Raw genomic sequence first — 16,123 nt, 5'->3', positions numbered from 1 at the left:
CAGGAGCAGCCCCGCTACATCAGTACCTGTCCCGTCCTCTTTGGTGGACAGAATGCTCTTTGGGCTAAAGCTGTAACCTGGATAAAGCACCGAGATAACAAAAATTAGAGATGCCTGCCTACTGCACAGGGCTGTTACGCTCTAGGAAACCTCAATTACTGTAGGAAAGAGAAGAACCCATAGAGATAACGTTTTTCTCTTCTTTTCAAAACAGAGAATAATGACTGTGAGACCTGACATCTACTAGAGACTAAGAACCAACTCCTTTTCAAGCCCTCCCCTCCTTTCCCAGTCCCTTCTTTACAACCCAGAAGCTACCTTTTGCTGTTGTTAATTGCTGAGTGATTTTACAGCACTATCTAGATTTCAAATACTGATTGTAGAAGTCTGGATTTATATATATTTGCTTCCAATTCGGACTGTAACTTATGATCTGGGATAGTGTAATTCTAGCTATTGGCTAGACGTATGGCAATGCAGGTGGAGGCTGCCATTAAAAGTCAATCAGGAATGAAATATAGTTCCTATTATACATACTATAAATTCATGCTTCCCATTTAGGTATTTTCCAGTAGTTTAGTAGCATCACAATGAGTGTCTTTTCCATTTACAGCTGAAAAAAGTGGATTATTTTTAGGCCTGGTGTGAATCCAAACATTTGGTAGATGTCAGTCCTGGAGGTGGGGAGAGACGATGGAGGAGAATGAGGTTAAATAATTGTTTGTTTTCCATGAACAGGAAATATTTTAGAGAAAATTTATTCTGTTTTGACTAAGGTGTTTGAATCATTGCATAATTCAATGTTTTCACACATTTTAGGGCTATTTAACTCTTTTGCTTAACCACCTTCTTTTGATTTACTGCTTTTTAAACAAACATTGATATTATGAAATTCCTTCAAAAAATATTGGCAAAAAATATTTTTTAATTCAGTGCTCCCATCTTTTCAGTTGAAACATTTAATTAAAACTTGATCCAGGTTCGTGAATATTTTAGTATGAAAAAGCTCCTTTTTCACAGCAAGATTCCTCTCAGCCTGTACCCTTGTCCCATCCCCGGTCACGTGGCACACTGCTCTTTTCTCTTCTTACCCAGAAAAGTAGATTTGAATATGCCTCCCCTAACACATTTTTGCACTCCCAGTTTTTGTTGCAAATCTGCACAAATCTACTTCCTCTGCCTTTTTCTATAGCGAATGATCCAAGAACATTGTCTTCTTCTAAGCAGAAAGGCCGTTCACCGTTCGCACAAGCTTTGAATTTGGCTGTAAAAGTATCACCACATTTGATATACTCCAAGTATGGTTTAGCTGGAGAGCAAGACTGCATTAAGCAGCATTAATGCCCACAGACAAACATTAAACATGTTTGTAACGTAACTCGATCTAAGAATTTAGCAGTCCTGTTTGGAAAACTGCATTAGACAAACTGTAGTGAGTGTAAATATTTCATATTAGTTTTAGGGGTTGGAACAAGCTACAGGGTTGTGGTCTTGAGATCAGGTTTCTCAGCTTGAGGCTTGATTAGATCCAGTGCCTGCCTAGCCAAAAAGTTCAGACGTGTATCTGAAACTTCCTAAATGTGGGGAGATTAGAGGTCTATTTTTTATTCTAATCAGTGTCTCTTATATAATGTTTCTTCAAAAACCCTTACTCCAAAGTACATGGTGTTTTTTTTTATAGACCAACAGAAAAAAAATGAATGGCAGGGAATAAAAGTTAACATGAAAAGACATTGCTTGAAAAGATAGACATCATCCACATTGCTGGTCTTTGTCTTCTGTTTCACTGCCTCCTGTTCAGTTCAGAAAGTGTGCAAAAAGAGCTCCGCAGTGCCGCTGACAGCTCCTTGTCACAGCTCCCCGTGTTCATCATGCATCCCTTGTACCTGCACAGTGATCCAAGTGCCTTTTCTAAAACATCTTTGTAACGTTTGCGACCTTCCTGATACACACGAGGAGCTCCACCAGCATTTGATCTCATCATGACTGAAGCACTTGGTACATTCCAGCTGCTAAGAATCCCATTTCCAGTTCTCAGAGCTAAAATGAAGCGATCAAAAATCCCAAAGTCAACAGCCCCACTTCCCTGTGCCAATCCCTACCTCTCACCCTTCATGTTTTTGTCAGGGGAACTCTGTTGGGTTGTGGAGAGGAGCTCTGCATCCACTCATGCTTTGAAGATTAATTCCAAGGGAGAGAACTCACGTATTTCCCTGGCGTTCCTTGAGCAAGGACTGTTGTCATCAGTGAAGAAATGCACACTGAAAGCGCCAAATGAATGACCTGCTCCCAGGCGAGTTACCAGCCATGGGGCAGCGAGATAGATAAACCACCTCTCTGCTTTCCTTTGTCAGGGGATTTGTACTTAGGAAGGGAGCAGCAAACCCAAACCCCACACTCCATGTTCAAACCGTTCTGCAGGTCAGCAAGAAGCAGCACTGATTTCAAGGAGATCAAACCTCCTCGAGCTGCTGGATGATTTCCAAAGTCACTCACCATCAAAACCACACACCCACTTAAGTGACATGGTGGAAACCAACGACTAGATAAAAATACAATGCAAGCATAGCTATAGCATTTACATATAAAGCACTTGTTACCCAGAAAAATTCAAAGTACTTGAGCACTTCACCTCCTATTTAATTACAATCCAGTATGGAATATGACAGCTCCTTACTAGGGTCCAAAGGGTGAACACTTGTTTCAAACTAAAACTGGATCCTCAGTGATTTGAAGCAAAATACTGCTTGCCAGGGATGGGGTACTGGAAAAAGAGAAATTCTGGAGACTTTTGCCATTTATTTAGACCCTTTGTTGAGAGTAGCCAGAAGACCCAACTCCCAGAAAGGGATACTTGGAATTTTGAGAACTCCACGTACAGGGATTTTTTTCCTCGCTAGCTAAAAACATTCGAGAAATATTTTATCATCTTTTCCTGGGAATTTTAGAGCATTCCCAGTTCTTCTACCAGATGACGAAGGGAGAGAGCTCTGATACAGTAATGCAGGCTTAATGGGATGAACAGACAGCCTTACTGCAACACTCTTCAACTAGGGCTTTCTGTAATCACAGAGCAGCTGCCACAACAGCCCTAGCTGTAAAACAAGAGAACGAGAGCATGGGCTGAGGTGAAAGGGTAGGGGCCAGCTGGCCTGATACATCGGGGCTAAACCAAGACGATCACACCGGTCAGACTCTGAAACACAGACTTGGGTTCGGTTTCTGTGTCGGAGAGGCACTCGGTCACCGATGCGCTGTATTTACTGGAGATGCTGTCACACCGTGCTGCAAGCTCAGCCCAACGTGTGCCAAAGAGCACTGCTAACTGGGTAGCGTGGGGACTTTATAAGCTTTTGCACAGGGACATGCCACTCGGGGCAATTTCTGGATGTGCAGTGTGGCTAGAGCCACCAGGCAATAAGTAATTGATTTTTTCTCTGTAAAAAAATCCCTTAATGTTATATCAGGAATTAGAGGGGAAACACAGCATGAGGATACCAGGGTTGTTCAGGAAGTACATTGATGATCTTCATCAAGGAGGACATTTTCCTTATTACACAGCATTGTAGAAGAGGTCACCTATGCTGTGGGTGTTTCCCTTTTCCAAAGCCATAAAGCATTTGACCATTGTTGAAGGCCTCCTCCAAATCCATGGAGATGATGTGTCAGCCGGGGCCAACTGCGTTCATTACCAGAGCAGCCCACTGGGGAGCAATGAAACAGGCTTTTGAAAACTGATTTTAATTTCCTCATGGTACATCCTTGTGTAAAGTACTGTCAGAATCCTTCAGAGCACATTTTTGCAATGAAGATTATTCACAGTCCTTTCATGTCAGCTACTTCCCATGTTTTAGGTGAAGCCATTTGTAGCCAAAATATAATTAAGTGTGTGGGGGCAGGTCCCAGGCCACGGATAAGCTGGTTGAGGTAACCGTGCAGCGCGTACATCCTTCCTTATCAAAAATGTAATCCAAAGAAAAAGTGGTTGATTGCCTGCTCTGTGTGGTGTAGTTTGGATTGCTTGGATTAGCTGAATGGTGTTTGAAACCATCAGAGTATCAAGTCGAAGAATGCTGTTTGGAAAAATCTCACAGTCTTTTATTATTCTGATGACCATCAGTGTATTCTTATAATGGAAAATCAGTGAATGAGACTCGGAAGCTTTACTAACTTAAACTACCTCAGATTCCTGCTTATTTCAACTGTGCATGTCTATCCGGTCTGATTTATTATGGCAAATCTGCAGAAGGTCCCACAGTTCCCCAGGGGTGTGACAGGTTGCTTCCCAGACAGGTTATTAGGCTGAGTGCAACCCCTGGCTGCCGTGGCATGTGCAGTGTCAAATTGCTTGTGAAAGAAGTCGAGAGCACCACGAAGGCCCGTGGAGCTGATTAATAACTTTATTTCTACAGATGGGGAATAGATGGGAAAGGAGCTTTTAAAAGTTTAGACTGCAAACCAGTGAAATAGAGTTGGAAACGGGATATTCTGCTTCTTGGTCACTGGCTATGAATAACCCCTAGATGATGTTGTCATTTGAAAACAAGGAAGGTATCGCTGCATGCCTTGTCACACGCTGCAGGGTTTGGTACGGGTGGCTGGTGACTGGGATCCCGGTGCTCAGTGGAGTCAGTTGTGCTGATCGGTGTTCTTCTCTCCGCAGATGACAGAAATCCCTTTGTGGAGATTCACCCGGAACACCCCCAGATCATCTACATTTCGGATGAGACAAAGACGGTTGTTGTCCCCTGCCGAGTTACTTCTCCAGATATCAAGACCAAGCTTATCCAGGTAAGTGCCTTTCAGAGAAACGCAAACAATTCGGAAGTCTGGGCTGCCACCACCATGAGTAAAAATGTGAAATAAAATTTATGAAGCTAGGGAAGCTTCAGAAATAAAATAGGAAAAGTACTAAAAACCTGGAAGCACTGTTCTGCTCTCACAGTGTGCTATCACTGAACTGCGCACGAGGCTGGGATTAGGCTGAGCTTATCAAATGCTTTTCCCATCTCATGGCTTGATGCTCTGCCATAAATGGCCAAGGACAGATGACAAAACACTATTTTTCTTCAAAATTCCTTCTACATCTGGCTATTAGCCACCTCCATGAAGGCTTACTCTCACACTTCTTATGCCTTGAACCTCCTCAGAACAGTTGCCCATTTCTGCTTGATTTCAGACATTTAAACCAATTTTCAGCCTCAGAAATAAACGGCTCCTGCTTCCTTCGGCAGCTCTCACATGTGACTGTCAAGGCTGCAGGGTGCTCTGTGCAGGCCAAGGCCATTTTGCAGAACACAAATGGGAATTTAGGGTCCAGGGCTTCCTCAGCATCAGTCGGAGGGCTTTAGGATTGCTCTCTGGAGATGCTGTGAGAGATGTGCTCGTTTTGCTGAATGTGGTGTGACACCAGGGTGGGGAGATCCCGTGCTGGTGGCAGGGTCTGCAGGCCCTCACCCCTCCTGGGCGCTAGGCGTGTGCTCCTCCGCAGGGACTCACGGTGGCCCGACACAGCTCTGCCGGCTGCCGACACCAGTGGCAAACTTCCAACAGACGTGCACAGGGACAGCGCGAGCCTTATTGCTTTAGCAGATCTCTGTTTTTAAATTTTGTCAGTGGGGATTAAAAGGCGGGGAATAAGGCTCCTCTCCATGTGTAGCTTATCGCTTTAGCCTGGATAAGTGTTATCACCTTCTCCTTGGCTATAAAAATGAAACATCCCCATCTTATTTCAGCCTGCTTCAACCAAATTCGTTGCTGGAATACTCCTGCTGACTTCGGCACAGTCGCATGAGCTTAAATACGGCCTTGGAGCCTCAAGAAAGCAGCCCTCCAGATTTATCCCCTTATTTATAGGCAGCCCTGCTCTCCTGTATGTGAGCTAAGCTCTCCCCTGGTTATTTCTTCAAACACAACCTCAAGTCCTTTACCTTGCTGCAAGCTGCTGGGGGAATGAAATCTTCACTGAAATCTCTCTTTGGAATTGCAAGGAAAATTGTCCCCAAACGATTTTACCCCTTCAAGGGCAAGCGGCTGGGCGGTGGGGAAGGGATGTAGAGGCTGGGAGCTGGAGGGACGTCGCTGCTCACGAGACCATGCTCTGGGAGCTGTGTGTTGGCTCCAGGAGCCGCTGCAGCCAGCCCCGGGCCCCGCAGAGGGAAGGTCGCCGCTTGTTTTGCCCTGTCTGGGAATTTCGTAGCGCCGTGTGGAGCCAAGGTGGCGGCTTCCCATGCGGAGAGGAAGCGGGGTGGGAGAAGGGGTGGAGGTAAGGGTGGGGGAAGAGAGGTGAATAAGGCGAGCAGACAAATTTAGAACATCCTCTTCTTCCAAATTTAATCTCCTACGGACAGCGGACTTCAAAGGGAGGAAAGCCGCTGTGACTTCCTTCGAGCAGCATTGACGTTTTTTGTTTGGTTGTTCAAATATATATTTTTGAATATTCTATGAAGATGTTTAATATGTGTGCGGTGTTGAAAAGGGCCTCAGAGTAGGGTTATTTTTTCTTTCCCCTTCCCCTCGCCATTAGGGAGCAGAGCTGCCAAACCATAAAATTCAGCTTTATCACATTTTATTATTCTTGTAAAAAATGTACTTTTCCCATCGTAAATTACGTTCCTTATGTTACCATTATAATTTAAAATCATTGCACTCTCTGGCCTTTAAATATGTATGGGGAAAGGTACGGCTTGCTAATATTAAACAGAACCCAGCTAACCCCACACATCATCCCTGCTATGAGGGAACACATGCTAAGATACACAACTCCAACTTTTAATTTTGCTTAACATGATTTTAATTCTGGGCAAAAAAGCATTTTCAGTCCTGTCAAATCTGTTTAGCCACTGCTCTGGTTCAATGTGCATTTGCTACTTACAGCTTTGACCTTCATGGGTGTTAAAGCACAAGTAAGCCTCAGGTCTCAGATCTCTTCCTGCAGTTTCCCTGAATTTTCCTAATGGCTCTGCACAGAGATGCCACAGCTTGATTACTTTGGAAGTCCTTACATGAAATCCATGTTTGCTATTACAATCAGAAGGGAACCCCTGTTCCAAAAGAAAGCCGTGCCTGCTATCCCAAAGCAACACCACCAGTTGCTGCCCCATAGTCTTAATTCCTTGGTCTTTAATAACAAGTGACCTAAAGCAAGGCCAGCCTGATCAGAAGTGTATTCACACGAGAGGAAAGAGCATCAGCTCTCAAAGCCCAGAGCTGCAATTTCTTCAGCACAGGAGTGTTATTTAAACGGAGTCCTATTTAAAGCACGCTACTGATACAAGACTACTGTTTGTTTGGAGGCAGAGAAATAAACTGTGTGTTGCACAACAAAAAGGGGAAGAGCAAAGGTACGGCATCACTGGGGAAATTCTCACTTGCAGTCCCTAGAACAGCTTTTCTTTGTTAACTCCAAAAGCTAAAACCTGGTAGCTCTAAAAAGCAAACCATTACCTTGCCTGGTCTTGGAGAAACCTGTATTTGCTGTGAAGGAGGGAGAGGCATGATGCAAGTAAAGTTCTTAGTTATGGGGCAACTCTAAGCACACCATGGTTTCTCTAAACCCTTCAGTTTTCAGCCCAAAGTGGTCTCAGCTCTCCTGCAAGCTATCCTCAGTCCTAGAGAGCCTTCCTGTGTCCTGCTGACAAGACATACCAGCAGGCTGTGCTTCCACACACCTGCCTGCAATGGGCTGAAATGGGTCGATTCAGTGAGCTGCTCTTTCACAGCCTCCTGAGTTATTTGTCTCTATTCACATTTGCGTAGTTCTTTTCTCCAGGATTTTCAAGAATGATTAGAAAGCAAAGCCAATTGCATTTTCTCTAGCAAACCAGCATTTCTCCTTGTGTTAATACTAAAATAATTATTCCCACCAACAAAAGCTAACTTGGTTAACACTAATGCTGTCCAAGGACATACATAGGGTTCAATAACAGTGGATGAGTTTTTGCTTTATTTTCCACATTTTCCTTTCATGTACTTGCTTCTTCCTCATAAGCAGAACCTAAAGATACTATTTTTTTTTCAAGAATCGCAGAACACTACAAATATTTAGGAATTTAGGACAACAAACGTCTATGTTACTAAGTCCCCTTACTGTGATTTACCATCCCAAGTCACCCAGGCTGCTTCAGTGCCTAGTGGAAATCAATAGCTGCCCCTTGAAAGAGCCTCATCCCTTTCTGTGATACACAGAGAAGCCGATGAATAGCCACAGGCCATCAGGTAGTTAGTGACATGAATACTGCTGATTTTTAGAGGTCTAACTTAACACTTAAAGTACTGTGAGATCCCAGAAAGACACGCGGTACAAACATGTAGCATGAGGAAAAGCCAATTTTGTTCTCAGCACTTCCAAAAAGATTACCCTGCAAACCTCCCGTAAGATAGGCGTAATTATTTCCAGTATAGAGATGAGGGAAATGGGACTTGCAATGGGTAGCACAGAATCTTGCCTAAGATCTGAGATGACTGGGGCTGCCGAATCAAGAGTCCCAGTTATGATGTCCAAGTTCAGGATTTCAAACACAGCCGTACCTCAGGGTGGACTTTTCTCTTTGTATGTGTTGATGCTGCCTGAGATATGTGTAGAATGAGATCACCAACTACTCTGAAAGGTCAAATATCTACCCAGTCTACAAAGCAGAGCAGCTTTGGCTGGTCACCCCTACAATCTGAGGAGAAACAGAATGTCTCACCAGCCTCCTGTCTGCCTGCTCTCTTTCAGTATCCCAATTCTGTAGAGATCAAGTCCAAGAAGATGGAGTGGGACCCAAAAAAAGGATTTTCCATCCCCTCTAATGAATTTATTTATTCTGGATTACTCACATGCACTGCAAATGTCAGTGGAAGCGTGTTCACATCCTACTACCTAGCACAGAGGTTGGGTGAGTGACTACCGTGCCCAAGGAATGAGCACAATATTGCTGTTTCTTAATGGTATTTGATCTGTTTAACTGGTATGTGTCTGTAGCATGTCCAAACTGGAACACTTAGAGCCAACTGAATCTTCCCCTTCTTCTCCTGTTCAGCAGAGCTTGGATTTGATCCAGTCCTGGTTTTGAAAAATTACCAAGTGTTGAGGTGGTACAGAACGGGAGCATTTTATTCAAACCCCACCAAGGTTTTGTTTGCTTGGATAGAGCAATATTTACATTAAAACAATTGCTGGTTTAGAATAAACCAAACAGTAGCTTTCTTTTTGCTCCTGGTCATTAAACACACGAGATCATGGCATAAAAATCTCATTAAAGCTCTGATTCACATCTTCACTTTTTCTTTTTTTTTTTTCTCTTGGAGATGTACTGTACCCTTCCCCTTGTATTTACAGTTGAGCTTCTGCACATAATTAAAATCTAAATTTGAAGCAACTAAATGTTACATTTTGGACTGCTGGAGTTTAATAAGAATCCACTTCTAATTTATTTTTCCTTTCTTTTCGATGTATTTTCTTTCTCTCTTCATACATTGTATTTTTCACAGAGGAGAGTTTAGTGTGACTTCATTCCCATTACATTATGGCATCCTGCTATACAATTAGCACTCAGCTTTAAACAACAACGGATTTGTATAGCAGTCAAATAAAAGTCCTGTAAATCTCTTTTTTTTTTTTTTCATTGCTGGAGTAATTATTTATTATTAGAATCATGAATGCAGAGCTAAAAAACCCATTAGGTCATCCTTATCTAGCCCCAAAGCACACAGGCAAGACCATTCTCTAGAACACATTACTGTATAGTGTTTAGAAGTGTATCTGCTATTTTGCACGACAGATAAAGAGGCAAGGCCGTGATGCAGGCTTTTTCACATCTGATGTATTTAAAGCATCAATAAATATATAAGGCCAAGATTTGGCAATCCCATTCAAAAACGAAGGGTAGCTGGCCATCAGGGGGCAGGAGAAATGTTTTATAAAAATTAGCCCTCTTTCCTGTATACAAATGTTGAGGTACTTTTTAATTATTTTTTTTCTGAATGAGGAATGAAGAGAACAGGTACAAGAACAGTACCAGAATGGCTGTACAGCTGGTGATTGAGAGTTGGAGCCAAACACAGAAAAATGCAGAAAAATAATTCATAAATGATTGTGTCCTCATATGCCCACTTAGTCTGACTGGCCGGTGTTCAGGCGTTTATTCAACTGACCTGGCTTCTCCATTGTGTGGGTGTTTCCAAAAATTTCCATAGAAATGACAGAAGAAGGCGAGGCATTTGGGTAACTGAAAGGAGCAGATGTTGGAGAGGCATTCAGGGAGCAGATTCCCTCTTAAATGTCATTGATGCGTAGGATGCTGTGTAGTTATACCTTTGCTCTTTTTGTTTCAGAGGGCAGAGTACAGAACCTAGCTCTGAAAGCAAATTCCAAAAAACTGCTGGTTGGAGAAACTCTCAATTTGGAATGCACAGCAGAAACCTTCATCAATGGGCGCATCGAACTCGTGTGGACGTGTCCGAATGGGCGAGTGAGTTGATGAAAATTCAGGATTTTGCTTTGATGCAGTCTCCTCCTCTCCAAGAGAAAGAGTTGTTCATGGGGCTGAGCAAACTGACTGCTTATTATTCTGAAATACAGTCAACCATTCATATGCCTACAATTGATTATATTTATAGTTTGAATTAATCTAGAACTTGTATCTACCATCTTAAACCTGCAAATTAAACTGCAAATCTCAGACTAAATATGTTTCTCATTGGAACAAAAAACTGTCTCATTTCTTGCAGCCTCCTTCTGGCAAGTGGCAAGTCTCAATGGCAGCCGTGAAGGCTGCAAGTTGTCAGCGTGCTCAGCCACCCTGGCATTTATCAAGTAGAGCAAAGTGAAACAAAAGCCAATTGTATCTCCTCAAATCTCACCAAAGAATTAAATTTAAATTCTCAGTGTAGGTTCTGGTGATTTCTGTGGCATGCAATTTGGAAATGCTGAATTTGAAGTAGAAACATCTGAGAGACTGCATTCCCTTTGATGTGCTGAAATCTTTCAGTTCTCCCAAGGAAAACGGAGAGAAGAAGGCGTATTTTCCAGATCAGATTCATTTATCCAATATAATACTCACTGCTTCTTTTTATTTTAATTCAGCAAAATATCCATTTCAAAGGAGCATCTAAGCCTCCTGGAAAAGTAAAATGTGACCCCTAAAAATTGATTATTTTTGGACTTATTTTGTTTTCTTAAAGGAAGAATGTTGGGATGTTTGTTTGTTGTTGCTATTTTTTTTTTTCTTGTGAAGAAACTGCAGAAAATATAATATAGAATTTATAGAAGCTCAAGCAATACAATGTTACTGAATTTTGCTTCTTGAACCCCACCTGATGGAAGAGAGTTGTTTTTTTATGACCCCTCCTTAGATTTCTAACATGTTAAAGGAAGAATTTCTTGGCCAAATCTCTAGGATCACAATTCTATCAGAAGAATACAATGCGTTCTCAAATTTTTCAGGAAATTGCATTGGTATTTGGCTGTCTGTTATCTGTCAGGTATCTGTTGTTCTTTCAGAAAGTAGGCTTGCTTTCTAAGACAAGAAAACTGGCTGTGACCAGGAAAGAAAGAGGCACAACAGTAACCCTACAGAAGCCAAAGGCTGTTTGCAGTGAGATCCCTGAGATTTTGGTCCCTGAGTAGGGCTGATCTTTGCTGCATCCCATTATTTACCTGCCTGCCCAGGTCTCAGTAGAGAAGTGCCGCAGTTCCACTCTGTTTCTCTTTCTTATTAGACTTGATAATGAAAGCTCACACAAGAGCTCTTCCTGCTGATTTGTCTTGTATAATATTTATTTCAGTGATGGGGAGATATGATAATTTTGATATGAATCACTGCTTTTCTTAAGTGGCAGACTTTGAAAGGATGAACAAAACAATCCCATTTCTGCTGCTTTTTGACCTCCTTTTTTTTCCAACTTCCAGCGCCCTTACCCGAGAAGAAAAATAGACCAGAGTGAAACGGTGTATAAAGTTGGCAGCGTTCTGATGATTCAAAACGTCACCATGCAAGATGGAGGCATGTATACCTGCAAAACATTCGATGTACCGAGGCTGGAGGCCAATGTCACAGTCACAGTGTATGGTAAGTTCTGCAGCTAAACCAGAACACCCCAGAACCAAGATTGTTCAGCTGAAAGGATAATGCCATGTTATTAAATCTGCCGATAGGCGAATGGCATTAGGAAGAATGGCAGCTAGGTAAAACAACCATCAGTAATGTATAATCTGGAATCATTCTAGAAAAGAGTCAGTATCCAGCACAGAGTTTTCAAAAAAACATCAGAGAGTTCCAGACTGAGATCTCGGAGGACATGGCTTAACTGGGAGCTGAACTACTTTGAAAAGGCTGGCACCAAGCGTGGTTGTGGATGCCCTGGAAAACCTGGCCTGCTGGCATTCGCAGGGAGAAATACCCCAGGCATTTTTACACACTGCTCCAGGGCTATGGCAGATGCCAATTCTCTGCTTTAAATATAAACTCTTTCATTTGGAGACAGAATTCAGTGGCTGTGGCAGAGCTTTGCCAGGAACTTTTTCAAACAGGCTGTCATTGCATTTGGCTGTCTGCAGCTTCTGCAGATCTGTAATTGCAAAAAATCCAGGGTAGTCACGGCGCTATTCAAAGATGTGAGCGCTACACTGTGGTAGATAGATCTGCCCTTATTTGTCTTGCTCTTTTTTTCTTTTTCAAGACAAACCCTTCATTACGGTTTCACATAAGAAAGGGCCTTACTACGAGATCACATCAGGACACAAGTCACTGAAACTAGCTGCAAAGGTGGACGCCTTTCCTCGCCCAACTGTCACCTGGTGAGTACCACCACCCTGAGCAAAATCAGAAGAGCATGACCTTCTTTTGGTCTCCTGTCTGGAACAGATTTTCACCGTTTTTTAACAAATACAAGACAGGCAATTTGGGAGTACTCACAGCTGTGGTCTCACAGTTCAGCCACGATGTGACTCCTTTTGGTAGTGCTCTCTGCAGCTGGGCAAGCCAGACCTCTTTCCCATGCTCTTTGTCATAGACTCATGGAATCTTTCAGGTTGGAAAAGACCTCTGAGATCATCTAGTCCAACCTTTAGCCTGGTACTAAAGTCACTAAACCATGCTCCTAAGTTCTACATCTACACGTACCTTGAAGACCTCTAGGGATGGTGACTCAACCACCTCCCTGGGCAGCCTGTTCCAGTGCTGCACAACCCCTTCAGTAAAGAAATTCCTCCTAATAGCCAACCTAAACCTCCCCTGGTGCAACCTGAGGCCATTTCCCCTTGTCTTATCACTTTCCCCCTTTGTCATACAAAAAAAAAAGGTTCCTATAGGAAAAATGGGGGGTTCATTTACACTGGACACAGAATTGCTTGGAAGATTCCGGTAGAAAGCTAGTGGGGAAAGTTTATCAGCATTAGTGGTAGTCTGCAAAGAGGCAGCGCGTACTAGAAAGCTGCAGAGCATGTTATCAACATGAGAAATTGTTTCTCTACATCTCTTGAATAATTTACTCCAACTGGGTACCACCAGCAATATCAGATCCTTTCAGACAGCGCAATGAATCCTCCTAAGCACCACGAAGGCTCCACCTGGAGTGTGTTGGATCAGGTTAACAGCAAGGGCAAGGTGTCAGCAAGTCCAGCAGACATTCATTCCTCTTCTTGCCCTTAAATCGCTTGTCCTCAACCCTGTCACTCGTTCTGTGCTGTGTTTTACAACCCCACCTTGTGCACCTCTAACAGGACGACAGCTGCTGTGGCTTTGCATGTCCTGGCAGGGAAGGCAGCCCAGGTGAGTTAGCACCTTCAGGGTGTGCATCTCCCTGGCCAGCCAAGTGCTGCTTCGGTGGCCTGGCAGATATTTTTAATTGCTGCTGGTTTTTAGGGGATGGAAACTTTCCTGGGAGTGGAAGCGGGGACCATCCCCCCGTCCTGTGCCAAGGCTTTGTTCTCGGGGCTCAGCGTGGAGCAGTTTGGTGGCTGCTGGGACCACCAGAGCTGCCTTCCCTGTGTGCTACAGCTGTTGATGTTGGAGGTCTCTCAGTGCAGTTGTTTAAACGACTGCAAAGGAGGTTTCCAGCATGCTAAGACAGTAGGACACGTGCCCCAGCTTCTCCTTCCACCAAACCTAAAGCTCTGTGTGTGGCAATGTCTGGCCTGCTTCGTACTCATAACCCAAACGAGCACGGCGGGTTAGCAGTGAAGAGGAGAAGGCCGCGTAGGCTCAGCAATCCCACGTGTAGTTAGAGAAGGTTCAGGACTGTAAACTCTTCACTGACCTTCTTAATGACCGTAAACTCTCCAGGACACGGACGTTAGCTTTTTCAGAAACAGTAAAGGATCTTACGTACATGTCCAAAAACAACTGTGATTAATTCCCATCTTGTTTTAAAACTGATGACACAGATTTTGGCTAGCCCATGATTTACTGCACTGAGAGCTGCACATCTCGCTGCTGTTTGCAGTCCAGCATAATCTGGGGGAAGCTAGATGTGCACTTCTGATTATAGCTGAGCATGCAAAAGCACTGATAATTCAGGTTCATTAAAATTTCTTTCTCCTGTCTGTTGGATGAAGCCCACAGCACTGCAGATGCTGTTCAGTGTTAGTGAGGAAGGACAAAGCAATAGCTGTGCCATTCCAGCAGCGCTTCCAGGCCTGTGTTTCCCTTGCTGTTTCTGCAGGGTGACTGTTTATCCACTCTAATTTGGGTACCAGTTAAGTTTTTTGAGGGCTTAACGGGCATGTGCACACATGATGAGCCTTGAGACTTTCACAACAGGTACAAAGACGGCAAACTGATCAAGGATAACCACACTTGCTATGAGCCCGAGCCACTGAAATACAGACTGGGCATAAGAGACGTGAGACCAAAGCATGCCGGCAACTACACCATCGTCCTGAGCAATGCAAAATACGGCCTGTATAAGAACCTCACCATGCAGCTGGTTGTGACAGGTAAGGCCTTGATGTTCATCATAACTTCTGTTAAATTCTTTCTCTTTTTTTTTTTGTGCAATCCTATTTTACCAGTCAGCAGGAACGAGTGACAAGTCCCCATGTTTAGCAGATAGAAGCTCATACAACGTGGCACATAGATTAGCATCTTATTTAGGAACCACTGAAGCTCCATCTCACCTCACCCCATGCTAAATACAAGCAACAGAACGGGGAGCTGATATGAGGAGTCAGTCTGAAACCAGGTCATCTAAAGCTACTTTGCACTGAGCTACTGCACCTCAGAAAGAGACTGCAGCATCTTTTTGTTGGGACAGTGCCTCTGCAGAGGGAAACAGAGGTGGCTTGAAAGTGAACAAACTTGTAACAGGAGTTTGGGAGGACATCTAATAGTGAGGTCTTGGAGCTGGGGGCACAGTTTCCCAAGAGAAGTGGTGGAAGTTCTATCCCTTGAGATTAAAAACGAGCTTGGGCAAAGCACTGGAGCACATCCTGTTGGGATAGGAAAAGTCCCAAGCGCGCTGGCGGAAGGAACTAGATAAGCTACCCTGTCTTTCATGTCTCTCCATCATCCTGCTACAGAAATACTTTCAAAGTCCGTATTTTACGTGTTGTTATTTATCTGCTGGGAGCATTCGATAGGTTCATTTTCAGGGGGATCCAGACAAAACTGACGTAAACTGTGTGCACTGAAGCTGTTTTACTGGATAGAGAGGGAGAATAGATACTGGAATCACAATTATTAATCTCCCTTGCTGGGATAATGGAAGACAGAGCCACATTGTCTCTTTGCACATCCACTGCCTCTTTTCATGCATTGAATTTGGGAACAGACTGAATCACAAGGCCAAGCAGGAGTTCAGCAGAAGTCAGCTCTGCTTTCTTTTGTATTTCCCAAGTTTGCTCAGCCAGTGAGATAGATAAAGTGATTGATGTAGGTTTGTGGGTTTTTTTTTCTATGGCGAATTATTTCCTCTTTCTTTTCTTTACACCTTAAAATATTCTCTATTGTCCTGTCTTGAATTACTTATGTACTGTTGTACTTTGTAGCTCCCAGTATTTGTGTTTTTCTCATTTCACCTTTCACAAAGGAATAGTGCCTGACAAAGGGAGAACTTGTTACTTAGGCACACTTGGCCTACTGAAAATGCTAAGTAAGATACGGTACCTTGCACCACCTTAAACATCACTTTAGGGTGTGAA

General features: G+C 43.4%; 1 protein-coding gene across 2 annotated transcripts in view; it reads left to right on the top strand.

Moving 5' to 3' along the window:
• LOC137863467 (vascular endothelial growth factor receptor kdr-like) overlaps positions 1-16,123 on the top strand; it is a 131,954-nt gene that overhangs the window by 48,025 nt on the left and 67,806 nt on the right. For both annotated transcript variants that reach the window (XM_068696591.1, XM_068696592.1), the window contains exons 4-9: positions 4,664-4,791; positions 8,720-8,879; positions 10,318-10,454; positions 11,894-12,053; positions 12,664-12,781; positions 14,745-14,920. In XM_068696591.1, the coding sequence (XP_068552692.1) occupies positions 4,664-4,791; positions 8,720-8,879; positions 10,318-10,454; positions 11,894-12,053; positions 12,664-12,781; positions 14,745-14,920 (879 nt within the window). The remainder of the gene's footprint in view (positions 1-4,663; positions 4,792-8,719; positions 8,880-10,317; positions 10,455-11,893; positions 12,054-12,663; positions 12,782-14,744; positions 14,921-16,123) is intronic.

The sequence above is a fragment of the Anas acuta genome, chromosome 13 (assembly GCF_963932015.1).
Source record: "Anas acuta chromosome 13, bAnaAcu1.1, whole genome shotgun sequence".
In the NCBI taxonomy this organism is placed as follows: domain Eukaryota; kingdom Metazoa; phylum Chordata; class Aves; order Anseriformes; family Anatidae; genus Anas; species Anas acuta.
This window is presented reverse-complemented; position numbering and strand designations above follow the sequence as displayed.